Source organism: Gossypium raimondii, chromosome 13 (assembly GCF_025698545.1).
Source record: "Gossypium raimondii isolate GPD5lz chromosome 13, ASM2569854v1, whole genome shotgun sequence".
Lineage (NCBI taxonomy): Eukaryota > Viridiplantae > Streptophyta > Magnoliopsida > Malvales > Malvaceae > Gossypium > Gossypium raimondii.
The window spans coordinates 49,528,971-49,542,655 of NC_068577.1; the positions used below are offsets into that span (position 1 = coordinate 49,528,971).

At 33.7% G+C, this 13,685-nt stretch overlaps 2 protein-coding genes across 19 annotated transcripts; one reads left to right on the plus strand and one right to left on the minus strand.

Moving 5' to 3' along the window:
* Positions 1-329: 329 nt before the first annotated feature.
* LOC105783708 (origin of replication complex subunit 2-like) lies at positions 330-5,298 on the minus strand. Of its 18 annotated transcripts, XR_008192554.1 has the most exons (10): positions 4,409-5,298; positions 4,004-4,326; positions 3,257-3,570; positions 2,942-3,093; positions 2,752-2,858; positions 1,884-1,921; positions 1,630-1,670; positions 1,432-1,509; positions 863-979; positions 330-610 (listed from the first exon to the last, which is right to left on the minus strand). XR_008192554.1 is itself a non-coding variant. In XM_052626071.1 (6 exons), the coding sequence occupies exons 1-4, from the start codon at positions 3,002-3,004 to the stop codon at positions 1,459-1,461; spliced, it is 267 nt and encodes an 88-aa protein (XP_052482031.1). In that variant the 5' UTR covers positions 3,005-3,245; the 3' UTR covers positions 330-610; positions 863-979; positions 1,432-1,458. The 18 variants fall into 18 exon arrangements, 1 of the variants encoding a protein (XP_052482031.1); XR_008192544.1 differs by having other exon boundaries at positions 1,630-2,858; positions 4,409-4,624; positions 5,008-5,298; XR_008192545.1 differs by having other exon boundaries at positions 1,630-2,858; positions 4,409-4,624; positions 4,999-5,298.
* Positions 5,299-9,439: 4,141 nt separating this feature from the next.
* Positions 9,440-12,490, plus strand: LOC105783454 (benzyl alcohol O-benzoyltransferase). Its single transcript, XM_012608929.2, has 2 exons — positions 9,440-9,970; positions 11,377-12,490. The coding sequence occupies exons 1-2, from the start codon at positions 9,524-9,526 to the stop codon at positions 12,292-12,294; spliced, it is 1,365 nt and encodes a 454-aa protein (XP_012464383.1). The 5' UTR covers positions 9,440-9,523; the 3' UTR covers positions 12,295-12,490.
* Positions 12,491-13,685: the final 1,195 nt, after the last annotated feature.

The window sequence follows — 13,685 nt, forward strand, 5'->3', positions numbered from 1 at the left end:
TCTTGCAAAAACGCCACTAAAAACATAACATTTAAAAAAATTATTTTAATCAAATAAATTTTTTATAATAAATATTATATTATGTTTTATTTGTTAAATTTAAACTTTAAATATACTTTTAAGGATAAATAAAAAATATTATTTAAATTAATATACTTTTAATCAAATCAATTCGATAGTGAATCGATATTTTTCACCACGTTTATCCTTTTCTGAAGCATTAAATTTCAAGATAGCATCACTCAATCTCGGGCATATTAAATGTTAAATTGGTTTGCTACCATCAAATCTTATCTATAAGATAAAAGCAGCATAATGCTTCTAGAAAATAAACCAAGTGAGAAACTATGGAAGTAATACTGCAGAAATCAATAACAAGGGTTTTAACAAACATGTCCATATATCCAGCTCGCAATTGAATAACATATATCATACATCCAATATTTTAAAGCAGTAAGCAAATCAATGACGAAACAAGGATAGCAGTAAAATATGTAATGCCCACCGGTGACCAAAAGGAGCCCAGAAGTAAGTTGCTTCAAGAAAACAACTCTCTTCCCCATAAACCTTCCAGCCAACAAAATCAACACAGTCCCTGGTGTAATGCTTGCTGTAAACAAATAAAAAACAAGTAAAAACCCAAAAATAAGGAACATTTCTTCAGAAATATATAAAAAATTTTAAGTGCCTCAATAAGGTATGTTTGATGGGAAAATTTATAAACAAATTCCTGCTCTAACTTTGCTACGGTAATCTCGAGAACAACTATGCTATCTAAAAGCTCCTGGGCCTGAAATCCAAGTTTCAGAAATTGAGAAAAGAACATAAAAAAAGAACAGAAATCCCACGGAAGGAGACTGACCTTATCCGGAAGCTTGCCTGGAGAACTAGAAGAAGGTGAACCACAATGTTCAACAGCACTTGCTAGAGCTAAGTGCAAATCGGTCTCTTCCTACAACTGCTGCTGCAACTTTTTAACCTGTATCACCCAAGTGGTAGCATGTTGCATGAGAATGAGATATAAATCCTGCACAAAGCTGGCTGTTACCGGTAAGAAAAAAAAAGAAAATCAAAACATGTATATCATGATAACGGCATGTCATTCATTAGCAAAACCGTTAATTCTGAACGAGTAAACAATTGTTTCATGTTTTCATATGTCTCCCCTTAAAAGTCTATTGTTATGCCGATGCTTCTTTGCTTCCTAGTAGAATACATCAAATCAACCCTCGATAAGCTTAAGATTTATAAAGACGAGGAGTGAGAGTGTGTAGATTCGTAGACTAAAAACGAGTTCAAAAACCCTTACTTCTTGCAATCTCCATCGTTTTGGGGGGACAAAAACATAAGAAAGGGAAAATTTTCTAGAGAAACTGATTTTCGAACAAATACGCCAAAACAAATAATGAAATAGAATTAGAATCCTCTTACTTCTTGCTCAAGCTGGTATTTATAATTTCACATCTGTTGATTTGTCTCTTGTCCACTCCTTTCATGGGACTTACCATCCTGGTATAACAACATGATTTTAGAATCTAAAACTCTTTTCAACAAACCTAAACAAATATATCATAAATTCATAATAAAAACCCTTGCTCTCTTAGTAAAATGACTTGCTCCAAACCTTACCGCTCTTCAATTGTAAATACCCATTAATAGAACTTCTTCCCCTACAAAACCATCAACCATACTGCATTCACCATTACAAAACTAGAAAAAAAAAAGCAGAAAATGAAAAAGGACAAAAAAAAGACCCACCAACTGATTGGTAGAATAAAACCCCCATTATAACCATCTCAAAAATGAAAAGCTATTAAACTAAAATATGAGCATGAATTTGATAGTAAAAACAATTGCACATAAAAGAATCATGTAAAACAAACCTTATTGGTGAGAATTCCTTTGATAATCCTGCAAAACACTTCCATTGCATATTTGTTCAACACAAACTCAAATGTTGAATATCCTACCATGGTACGATACATATTTGCACAAACAGAAGCATAACACATTCATATCAAAACACCAATTTCAATAGGCTATGCCTAATTTCCAATTTTTCATATTTGGAATGCAAAGGCATATATAATTTCAACTTAGATATAGGTATAATAGGGAGTAAATCTATCTAATTCACTAACAGTATAAGCTATTAAAAAATAAAGCAAGTAATACATAATTCCACAAATTTTCAAGTAAACTCAACAGAATAAATTGAAACAAATGTATATATATTATAATCTCGCATTTCCACATAAGGATTCCCTTGAAGGGGTCTTAGTGTATATCATTGAACCACACATTGTAAATGAACTACTTGGTTTCCTCACCTAATCAAACACAAGGTTAGTAAATAAATTAAAATTAACGATTTATAGTTCATATATTTACGGAAATAGGGCTAAATCTTTAATTTCTATAACGATTTATATGCAACAAATTAACAAAATCAATGGTTCAAGTTCATGTATTTACTAATGAAATTTTCAATTTTTATAAAATAAGAGGATGGAAGTCTAACAAATTAAAGTTTCCAATGAAATTCAGACTTACACCATTAAGTAAATAAGAGTTTTAAACTATCGGAGATCAAAACAAATTAGCAAAAACCAACTGTTCAAGTGCATGTATGCACCAAAAACAGGATCAAATTTCCAATTTTTGCAAATTAAGAGGATCAAATTCTAACAAATTAAAGTTTCCAATGAAATTCAAAATTACACCATTAAGTAAATAAGAGTTTTAAATTACCTGAGATCAAAAACCCATTTTGGGTATAAACTTTTGTAACTATTTATTAAATCTGCAACGTCGTTTTGATGCTTTGGTTCAATATTAGCTGAAGCTTCTCTAAGTTCCTGCAATTTTAAAACAACAAAATTTAAAAGAATAAAAAAAAACAAAAGCTTTTTTCCAGATGGGGATTCAATGAGGCAAATACCTGTTCGTCAACGACGTTGATCTCACTGAGTTTACGAGCAAATTTCTTCTCAGAACTGCCCATTTCTTTTGCTTCATGAAAACTTTATCTGGAATGAATCTGGCAGCCTTGAAATATACTAATGAATGGCTTCTACATAAGAGAAGAATGATCTACTTGCACAACAGAATGCGTGAAAATTAAGTTAGATTTAATAGATCTAAGAACAAAAATAGAATAAAACACAAAGGAGTGCATACATGTATGCAAGCATCAAAAGGAATTAATCCACAATGAATAAAACAAAGTTTCTGGACTTGTAAAATAACACCTTACCTTCAATTGACCGATGATACATAGAAGTTTGTGTGACTAGGCCAAGCATTTTTGGGGAAATCCATTTCCAAAATACAACCTAGACAAGAACCCAGGATGGTTTGATAAACTCATGCAATCAAGTTTACCATCAAGGAAAACAATAAAGGTCGAGAGCCCAAAAGCTAATGGCCGAATGTAATAGAACCATTACAAAGAAAATTTGAGAAAACAAATGAATTTGACATGTTCAGGCATCTGATGTGACTTCATTTTTGCTTTCATCTCTATGTTAAATATTTGCAAGTGATCTTGAGTTGTTCCCGGCAGTTGAGCTATAAAAAGCAATGTCAAAGATTATAAGTATGCTGCATAGATAAATACAAAATCAAAGGAAACATAATACTAGAGATATTGAATTCCTTCTCCATTAAATTGAAGCAAGTTACAGGAATATATGTACTTCACGACCTCTACTTCAAGCATATATTTCATTTTTTCGCGGACCCAAATTGAAGCAAAATTTTCTATACATATAGACCCAGAAATTTTTGTATCTGTGTCGTAATCTTGTTTAAGGTATTTTTATATTACTATGAATTTTGTAATTGAGTCATATTCATGTTATTGTTCAATGTCGTGTCATATTTTATGTTGTGATTAAGTTATTTTTTCATCTAATATTGCCAACTCTCTATATGAAGAAACTAAAAACCACTCAACACTGCTGACAATTGTACCAGGCAAAGTAAACAAGCAGAAACTAACTTGATTGAGCTTTCCATGATCGGGTTCATCTTCTGAACTGTTATCATATTGACCATAGTTTATCCAAGGTCGACGCCTCATAGACATTGACCTTGTAATCTTTGAACTTTCATCATTGGCCAACCCAGTTCCCTTTTCAACTAGAATGGCTCTAGTAGAGGCTGAACAGCAGATCAAATTATCACGCTCATGTCTTTTAGTATCCTGTGCCTCACTCTTTAAGGTAAATAATGCACGAGGCTCGAAACCTGGTGGAACTGATGAAATATCATCATTCTTTTCTTCAAGACAAACTCTCACAAGTTCCATCCCTATCCGTATTACTACACAAGACAATGGATGACAATTCAAAAAACTAAATTTTGTACGAGGAATAGATAACAAATTAATACAAAAGAGACCCACCTTAAAAGCCAGAGCCTAATCTAACAACATAAGAAAACCAGTTTATCAAAATTGTCAAAATTGAACAAATATCAAACAGCTTTTTCAATCTTTCTTTCCTCTAAGAACTACAATCTCCAAGTAAGGAAATAGAGAACTAGCTACTCATGGCTCCCGTGCTTGAAACTTGAAACTTGATGTTGTTGTATTGTAGAGCCTCTACATTAAACCCAATCGCTGCAAAAAGAATAGTTCAAAAAAAATGGTGCATCGAAGCTGTCAGTCATTTAGAAAAAAAAATGAAAACCCAAAACAAGAATGATAAAGAAGAATTGAGAGAGTAGCCAGCAAAGGCAAATAATGATAAACAGAACCACATTAGCCAAAAAGAAACAAAACCGTAAACTTCTGAAATTTCGCTCCCTGTTACAGCCTTCGGTTATGGACGTTGGCTTTAGTCGGAGAAAACAAACTGGGATTCTGATGTTTCGAAAACAACGTCCCTACACGGCAGTGACTTTGTTGTTCTCCGGTTATTGCCAACACCAATATGAACACTAATTAATTACTAAAAACAAAAACAATTTTATTTTCAAGCTGCTATAACCTACCTTGCCTACCTTTTACATTGCTATTTATCATCTTCATTTTTCTCATTGACCGTCTTTGAATAATTTTTCTTTATTTCTCAATTTGATTCAATAGGGGAAGATGCTCCGGATCCTGTTGTATTTTTGCATGGCGACCTTGATTTGAAAATTATCGAAGCTCGATGTTTGCCAAACATGGATTTAATGGCGGAGCGTCTCCGTTGATGTTTCACGGTGTTCGTCATGTGCAAAGCCCCGTGTACTAAAGGAAAGAAGAAGAATGATAAAGTTAGGGGTTTTAGGGGGGAAATTTGGGAAAAAATCAGCGCGAATTCTTTCAAGTAAAATGAATTTTGTGGCGTTTTTATAAAAAAACGCCGTTACTGCTTTTTTTTTAAAACAACGATGTCGTTTTGCTTTGTTAAAATTTTTTTATTTTATTTGTTAAAAATTATTAATTAAGTGATTTTATTTATTTATTAATTTTTTAAAAATCTAATATTTAAATATATCAAATGGTTTAGATTAAAATTTTTAAATATAAAAGCATTAATTGATTGTATAAAATTTTTCATTTAACAAATCTCAAATAAACCTTAAATCCTAAACCATTTAATATATATAAAGTTTATCGATTATCTCTTAAATAATTTAAACTATAATCATAATTTTAATATATTAAAATTAATATTATATCTTTCACAATTATATAAGAAATTATTTAATATATAAATTAAAAATACTAATTAATCTAAACCCTAAACCCTTATCCCTAAACCATAAATCATAAAATATAACTCAAATCCTAAACCCTAACCCTAAACTTTAAATCCCAACCCTTAAACAATAAACCATAAACCGTAATTCCTAAACCCATAATCCATAAACCTTAAAATAGTAACTCTTAAACTTTAAACCCTAAACCATATACCTAAACTATAATCATAATTAATTCAATATTTTAAAATTAATACTATCTATTTACGATTATATAAATTAAAAACAATCAGTCATGTACCAAGAACACTATAATCATTATTTTAATATATTAAATTATTTAATATATAAATTATTTATAAATAATTTAAACTATAATCATAATTTTAATATATCAATTTAATATTATCTCTTTTACAATTATATAAGAAATTATTTAATATATAAATTAAAAACTAATTAATCTAAACCTTAAATCTTAAACCTCTAACTCTTAACCCTCAACCCCTAACCCTTAACCCCTAAACTTTAAACCCCAACCCTTAATCTATACCCTTAAACCATAAATCGTAACCCTTAAACCCTAAATCTTAAAGCATAAACTGTAAACCATAACCCCTAAACTCATAATCCATAAACCTTAAAATAGTAACTCCTAAACCTTAAACTCTAAATCATATACCCTAAACAAAAACCTTAAACTATAGAGACAATTAATTCAATATTTTAAAATTAATACTATCTCTTTTACGATTATATAAGAAATTATTTAATATGTAAATTAAAAACACTCGATAATGTACCCAAAAACTTTAAAATTATTTTAAATAATAGTATTTTAATTTTTCATTTTAACAAATATTTTCTATTTTTTATTTCAAATTATTTCTCGTGTCATTATTTCAAATTTATCCATTTTTAACAAATATTCAATTAAAAATAAATTGAATTTTAATTAATATAAATAAATAAATTAAATAGTAATTAGACAGATAAAATGTTTTTGTGGCGCTTTCTCAAAAACGCCGCTAAAAACCAGAGCATTAGCGGCGCTTCTCCAAAAACGCCGCTAAAGACCAGAGCATTAGCGGCGCTTCTCCAAAAACGCCGCTAAAGACCAGAGCATTAGCGGCGCTTTCCCAAAAACGCCGCTAAAGACCAGAGCATTAGCGTCGCTTCCCCAAAAATGCCGCTAAAGACCAAAGCATTAGCGGTGCTTTTCTAAAAACGCCGCTAAAACCCTGAGCATTAGCGGCGCTTTTCTAAAAAACGCCGCTAAAGCCCCGAATGGTCGATCTTTAGCGGCGTTTTATGTAAAGCGCCGCTAATGCTCGATTTTTAGCGGCTTTTTTTACCTAAACGCCACTAAAAATGCCGCTAAAAGCCTATTTTGGTGTAGTGCCTTTTACCCAAGATAGCCCTACGAACAACGAGCTCTCCCATGAGCTCTTCAATCTGTTCTTTTAAAGCTGTCAACGTGGCTTCAGTTTTTTCCTCTATAACAATCATCATAGCTTCAAGAGTATCATTCTTCTTCGTCAGCTTACCAACTATAGTCTTGAGAGCCCCTTGCATGGCATCCATATTGGAGCTGGGAGCCTTTACTACCTATCCCTTAAGCTGATCTTTCACTGAGTTCAACTCTGTGGTGCGTCCCTTAACTACCTTGAGTGTTTCCTTCATACCAACCACAAATTCCTCTAGATTAGACACTCGACCTTCCAAAGCTGATAGCTTATCCCTCAATTTGCTTGCTTTCCTAGCTCTCCCCCACATCTCCCTTGACTCAATCTAATTATCTACTTCTTTCACCATCTTAACAGCGTCTTATCGAACACTGACTCTTGATACTAACTATCATGGAGTGGTCTTAGGCAAGAACTTAGCTTCAAATTTGCCTAAATCTAAATCAACCTAAATATCGAAAAAATGAGAATTCACAAAGGAAATTCTCTAAGGCATCGAAACTTAACGGAAGCAAACACAAAAGCGAAGAAGCAATGAATGAACAAAAAAGAAAACCACAAGAAAGCAAATAAACACCAATTGTTTGAGTAATTGCTCCAAAAAAATTCTATTATTGAATGAATGAGTGATTGCAAATAAGGGGGAATGACTTTATTTATAGTTGAGCTCCCTACGATCCAACAGTACAATTTAAAATACATCACCCACCAAGATTAAAATCTATCTACAAGTTGAGAGTCCTATGAGATCTAAACACTTTATAAGATCCTTTAGCATTACAAATATTTACCCTAGTAAAATACAAATCACTAGAGTGTTTATATATTCACCAAACTTGAAGTAGATGAGCCTTGAGTTTCTACAAGCAATGGGCTAATCTCTATGGGCCGATTGACCCCGAGTAAACAGGATGAACTGTCAAAGTGTGCCTTGGTCATGGGTTCCTTTACGCGGCTTGTGGCACTAGCATGTACTAGAATGTTGTCATGTAGAATATTCCTATCACCTAGGAGTGAAGAAGAAGCATGCTTGTCTAGGTGACGAATGATTGACTCAACCCATCCAGCAATGTGTGGTCTAGTACTATACTTATGTTCAACATGCTTCCGCACTTTCAACCTTTTTTTCTTTTTTTGGTATATCATTTATGGTGAGAGCCTTAGGTTTAACTGGAACACCGTTTTATTTTTGACTTGACTGATCCACTATAGCAATTCCCATGTTATTGTTACTTTAATAACAATGACTACTTTATGGTTAGGTTTAGGTAATGTCGCCTCTTGCTCAACGACCACCTTTTGCGGGTGTGTCTCATCTGCAGTGGCCACTCTGTTAATACCTTATTATAATCCAGAGGATTTGCAAACTTGACTAAGACATAATCATTATCAAGGTCAACAGGTTTCCAAAGAAGTTTGATCCTACCAACAAGTGCTTAGTAGCCTATAGAGCAACCAAGGAGCCTGAAAATAGTCGTTTGCTTCATACTCAAATCATGAACAAGATCTGAAAAGTAAATATTAGGGTAGGGGATGTCCATAGATATATGAATATCATCATTATTTAAGCAAATTTCATCCTGGTCCAGATATATATCATTGCCTTTCTCGGTTTCAATATTAGACATCAACATGTCCCTGAAGGAAGCCTTACTTGTTGTTTCTTTCTTCTCCTGGTCACCGCTCTCCACCCTAGTAACTTCTCTGTTTTTAACCTTCTTAGCTGCCCTTTCTAATTCCGACGCCACAGCGGAGCTCGACCATTCACGGCTACCCAACGGGTCAACGCAAAGTTCCGTTCCAAAGAGTTAAAACACTCTTTAAACTTAGGATTTATTTTTGAAAGGAACTTTAATAATAATATTTTTAGATACAGGGATGGGAGTAAGCATGAGTTTTGGCCCATTTTACTCCAAATTTTATGAGTTATTGTTTTACTAATAATGTCTCACTCAAAACGGGTAAAAGACAATTTTAGGCCAAAAATGAAAATTACAAAATTCTGGGTTTAATCATTTAGAGATAAGTTTGAGCAATAGCAACTTACAATTCCAAGTCAAGTGAAGCGAAGTTGACTTCATTTAATGTAATGGGTCGGTCAATCTTTTGATTTGGAAAAAGTTGAGAAATATCGTTGTAAAAAAATAATTTAAAACCGGCTGCCTTGAACCTCACACCACAATTTCTCATCCCTTTCCTTCCCTCAACAACCCACATTTTGTCCACCATATATAATTAAGATAATATTAGAAGATAACTTGGTAACAAAGTGGGAAATAACTATCCATTTCTTCCTATAAATACCACTCTCACAAGCACTTCAAAGCAAACCAACACTCCATCCTTTTGCTCCTTTTGGTATCATGGCAACTTCCTCCACTTCCCTAGTGTTCAAGGTTCACCGACATGAACCTGAACTAATAGCTCCGGCTAAGCCTACCCCTCATGAATACAAACTATTATCCGACATCGATGATCAAGAAGGTCTTCGGTTCCAAATTCCGGTTATCCAATTTTACAAATACAACCCTTCCATGCAAGGAAAAGACCCTGTTAGGGTGATCAGGGAGGCACTTGCACAAGCGTTAGTGTTTTATTACCCGTTTGCCGGTAGGCTAAGGGAAGGAGCTCAGCGCAAGCTGATGGTGGATTGCAGCGGTGAAGGTGTAATGTTTATCGAAGCGGATGCGGATGTTACGCTGGAGCAATTCGGTGATGCACTTCAACCACCATTCCCATGCTTGGAGGAGCTCCTTTATGATGTTCCGGGTTCTACTGGGGTGTTGAATTGCCCCGTAATACTTATTCAGGTACTTATTTTACCTATCCATTGATTTAAAACATTATGTATTAATTTTATACTAATTCCGTTATTTTAAACATCACATAAATATGCAATCTTAAAAAAAATCCGGTAACTTATATTCAAAATCACTGATATCGATTTTGATAATTATAAGATATTAAGAGGCAGTATGTTCGCATCAAACACACTAGGGTTTCTCCTTCCTCATTTATTTTTTAAATAATCCCATCAATATGAATGATTAAAAACGACAAGCACAGCCCACCAATAATATGTTTTCTAGTTTTAGTTCTATTATTCTTTATATGGTATAATACCAACTTTAATATTATTTTCCGAATACTAAACAACCTTGCAAAATTGAAATAATAGAACAAAATTAGGTGAAAGAATTGTATTTTATTTTCCCCACTAAAATAATAGACAAAATAGTCTTGGTACTTTAGATTAAAGACTAAACTGGCCTTTTGTTAAAAATTGGTCGTTGCACGTAAGCACAATTTGATTGTTTCATCAGCCACGTCAATTTTAACAATATAAATGGATCAATTTTTTAACACAAAAAAAATTATTTCACCTATTCTTTTAATAAATAAAATAAAATAAAAACTAACTTTTAGTCTTCAATAATACTTTTGCTCATAAAAGGATGGTCCTCCACTTAAATAATTTATTTATGTTTTTAGACTAACCTCCACTTAAATTATATGAATGGAAGAAAAAAAAGGAATCTTAATATTTGAATCATAGGACCCACATTGACCAAAAGTTTATAATTTGGATGGTGGGCCCTATCATTGCCATTTTTAAATTATAATTTTTTTTGTCACTAGCAACCGTCCGAATGAAACATACGTCAAATTCCAAGACTTTTGATAAATGATAAAAATGCATTTTTCAAATAAAGTGTAAAATATTAAAAATACGTCTCGGGTTAATTAGGTAAAATAATTTATATAATTTTTTTATATGAATTATAAAAGACATACGGTAAAATTCTAACAACAACGAGATTAAGGTTCAAAATCATTTATATATAAATTTGAACTAATATTTATATCTTATTTCAAAATGTTGAATATCATAGCACGAACGTTAGTCTGAAAAATAAAAAAGTGTAGGCCAAGCTAGCAATCAATGAGAACTGCTTTATATAAAGGCAACACTAATTTGGTTTGTACACCATTAATTTTTAGTGCTCGTGAAATGAGCAGTGGGGTGGCCCATCGAAAAAAAAAATCAATTCTCACAATTACTATACTGATTAATGTTATGTAAACTTTTTTTTGCAAATTCTTTTTGTTAAACGAATAATTAAACTTCAAATCAAATAAATAATATAATTTTTTTAAAAGATTTATATATGATTTTGAAGATAGATCACCCAAATTTAATATTCTTGGTTAACAGGTAACGCGACTTAGATGCGGTGGTTTTATCTTCGCCCTTCGCCTGAACCACACCATGAGCGATGCTGCTGGCCTAGCTCAATTCATGTTTGCTGTAGGAGAAATGGCTCGTGGTAGGCTTACCCCATCCATTCCACCCGTATGGGAAAGGCATCTGTTGCGGGCTAGAGATCCACCGAGAGTCACATGTAAGCATCGTGAGTACGAAGAAGTAGAGGGAACCATTGTCCCCTACGATGACATGGTCCATCGGTCCTTTTTCTTTGGCCCCATGGAAGTCTCAGCACTTCGCAAACTTGTGCCAAAACACCTTCGTAAGTGTTCAACATTTGAGCTATTGACTGCTTGTTTATGGCGTTGTCGAACCATCGCAATTCAAGCTAATCCCGAGGAAGAGGTACGTATTATATGCATCGTAAACGCACGTTCCAGGTTTAATCCTCCATTATCTTCGGGGTACTATGGGAATGCATTCGCGTTCCCAGTGGCAGTAGCACAAGCAGGGAAACTTTGTCAAAACCCATTAGGGTATTCATTGGAGCTGGTGAAACAAGCAAAGAATGATGTAACAGAAGAATACATGAAATCATTAGCAGATTTAATGGTGATTAAGGGTCGACCACATTTCACGGTTATTCGATCTTACCTGGTGTCGGATGTGACACGTGCCGGGTTTGATGATGCGGATTTCGGGTGGGGCAAGGCAGTTTATGGTGGTCCAGCTAAAGGTGGAGTAGGGGCAATACCTGGAGTAGCAAGTTTTTTAATACCATTCAAGAACAAGAAAGGAGAGGCTGGAATTGTGCTACCAATTACGTTGCCAGCCCGAGCTATGGAAATATTTGTGAAAGAATTAGATGGCATGTTAAAGGGAAAGCCAATAGAACGTAAACCCGGTTTCATTTTATCTTCCTTGTAAAATTAACAAGTGAAAATCTAAAGTTCAACATTGGTAAGGTAGTTTATAAGTCATCTTTAGGCGTGGGACTCCTTTTATATGTTCACTATCTTGTATAACTATATATATTTGGTATGCATGGCGTGTAAAATATTTCATACTTGTATTTTTACATTTTAAAGGAAGAATTATTTTCGATGCTTGACAAGTTTAAAAATCTAGTTTTTTAAAGAAACTGAAGAAATTTTGACGAACACCATAAGTTTTGAAAAAAGTCACCTATCGATCCAATTCAACCAAGGAGAATAAGCCAAAAATTGTAACACCCTAAATCTGACCTAGATGTCCAGACCAAGTCTAGAGAGTTACATTGTCGTTATTAGGAAAACCACATTTGTAAACGCAGTCAAAATGAAATCATTCAACATTTTATAACTATTACAGTAATTAACTAAATATTTAATCTTCCCAAACATCATAATATCAGATAAAACTGAAATTACTAATAGTAAGATTTAAAGAAAAGATAATCGGATTGACCAAGCTCCCGCAGCACCGACCTGTTCAAGTTTGAGAGCCACCTGAAATCCAATCAACGACGAAATGAGTTGTGAACCCAGTGAATAAAAGACATCTATTCAATTAAAACACATTTATAAGATAATTCTCAAATTCCAAGATTCAGTTAAATAACATAAGCAATTCCAGTTTCAGATACATATGCAGTTATTCCTACCCCCATTCGCTACACACCATCTCCGGCCATCCCAACACACCGTTAAGGGTGTTTAATGCCCAACCAACCCTACACACTATAAAGTGTCTGTCCAACACGTTTATAGAGATGTAGGCTAGCTGCTAGATCAAAATGCAACAAACGCCAGATTCACATATACACATCGTGGCTTAGCCACTGATTCAGAGCAGATTACTTCCACCTTCACAATATCCCAACCCATGCAATTGCAGATTACAAATATCAACAATATGTGTTCAGTCATTCCGATTCAATTCTTAAATAGATAGTACATATCAGTATCATTAATAGCCATCATAGTACACATACACTTATATAGTCCATATCTCAATCTTAGAGCATCCGATAGACCTCGTACAATAAAATTCAGATCATAAATACATTGTGGAGGTCAGTGCTCATGTTAGACAACATTCACAACCTCACAAAATAAAGTTCGAACCCTATTTATATGCCACACGCCTGTATGCATGCCCGTGTGGCTCACACGGCCTAACACACGCCCGTGTCGTCTGCTTGTGTGGTTAAAAATCGTAAACAATGAGTCACACGACCTAGACACATGCTCGTGTCCTTGCCCGTGTGGCTCACACGGCCTGACACTCGCCTGTGTCATCTAGCCGTGTGGGTCTAAATTGTAAACACTGAGTCACAC

Coding starts and splice junctions, on each gene's coding strand:
- LOC105783708 (XM_052626071.1), bottom strand. CDS start 3,004: ATGGGCAGTTCTGAGAAGAAATTTGCTCGTAAACTCAGTGAGATCAAC. Junction 2,859..2,941: donor TCAACGTCGTTGACGAACAG/GTATTTGCCTCA, acceptor TTAAAATTGCAG/GAACTTAGAGAAGCTTCAGC. Junction 1,510..1,624: donor TACAATTGAAGAGCGGTAAG/GTTTGGAGCAAG, acceptor TTGTTATACCAG/GATGGTAAGTCCCATGAAAG.
- LOC105783454 (XM_012608929.2), top strand. CDS start 9,524: ATGGCAACTTCCTCCACTTCCCTAGTGTTCAAGGTTCACCGACATGAA. Junction 9,971..11,376: donor GCCCCGTAATACTTATTCAG/GTACTTATTTTA, acceptor CTTGGTTAACAG/GTAACGCGACTTAGATGCGG.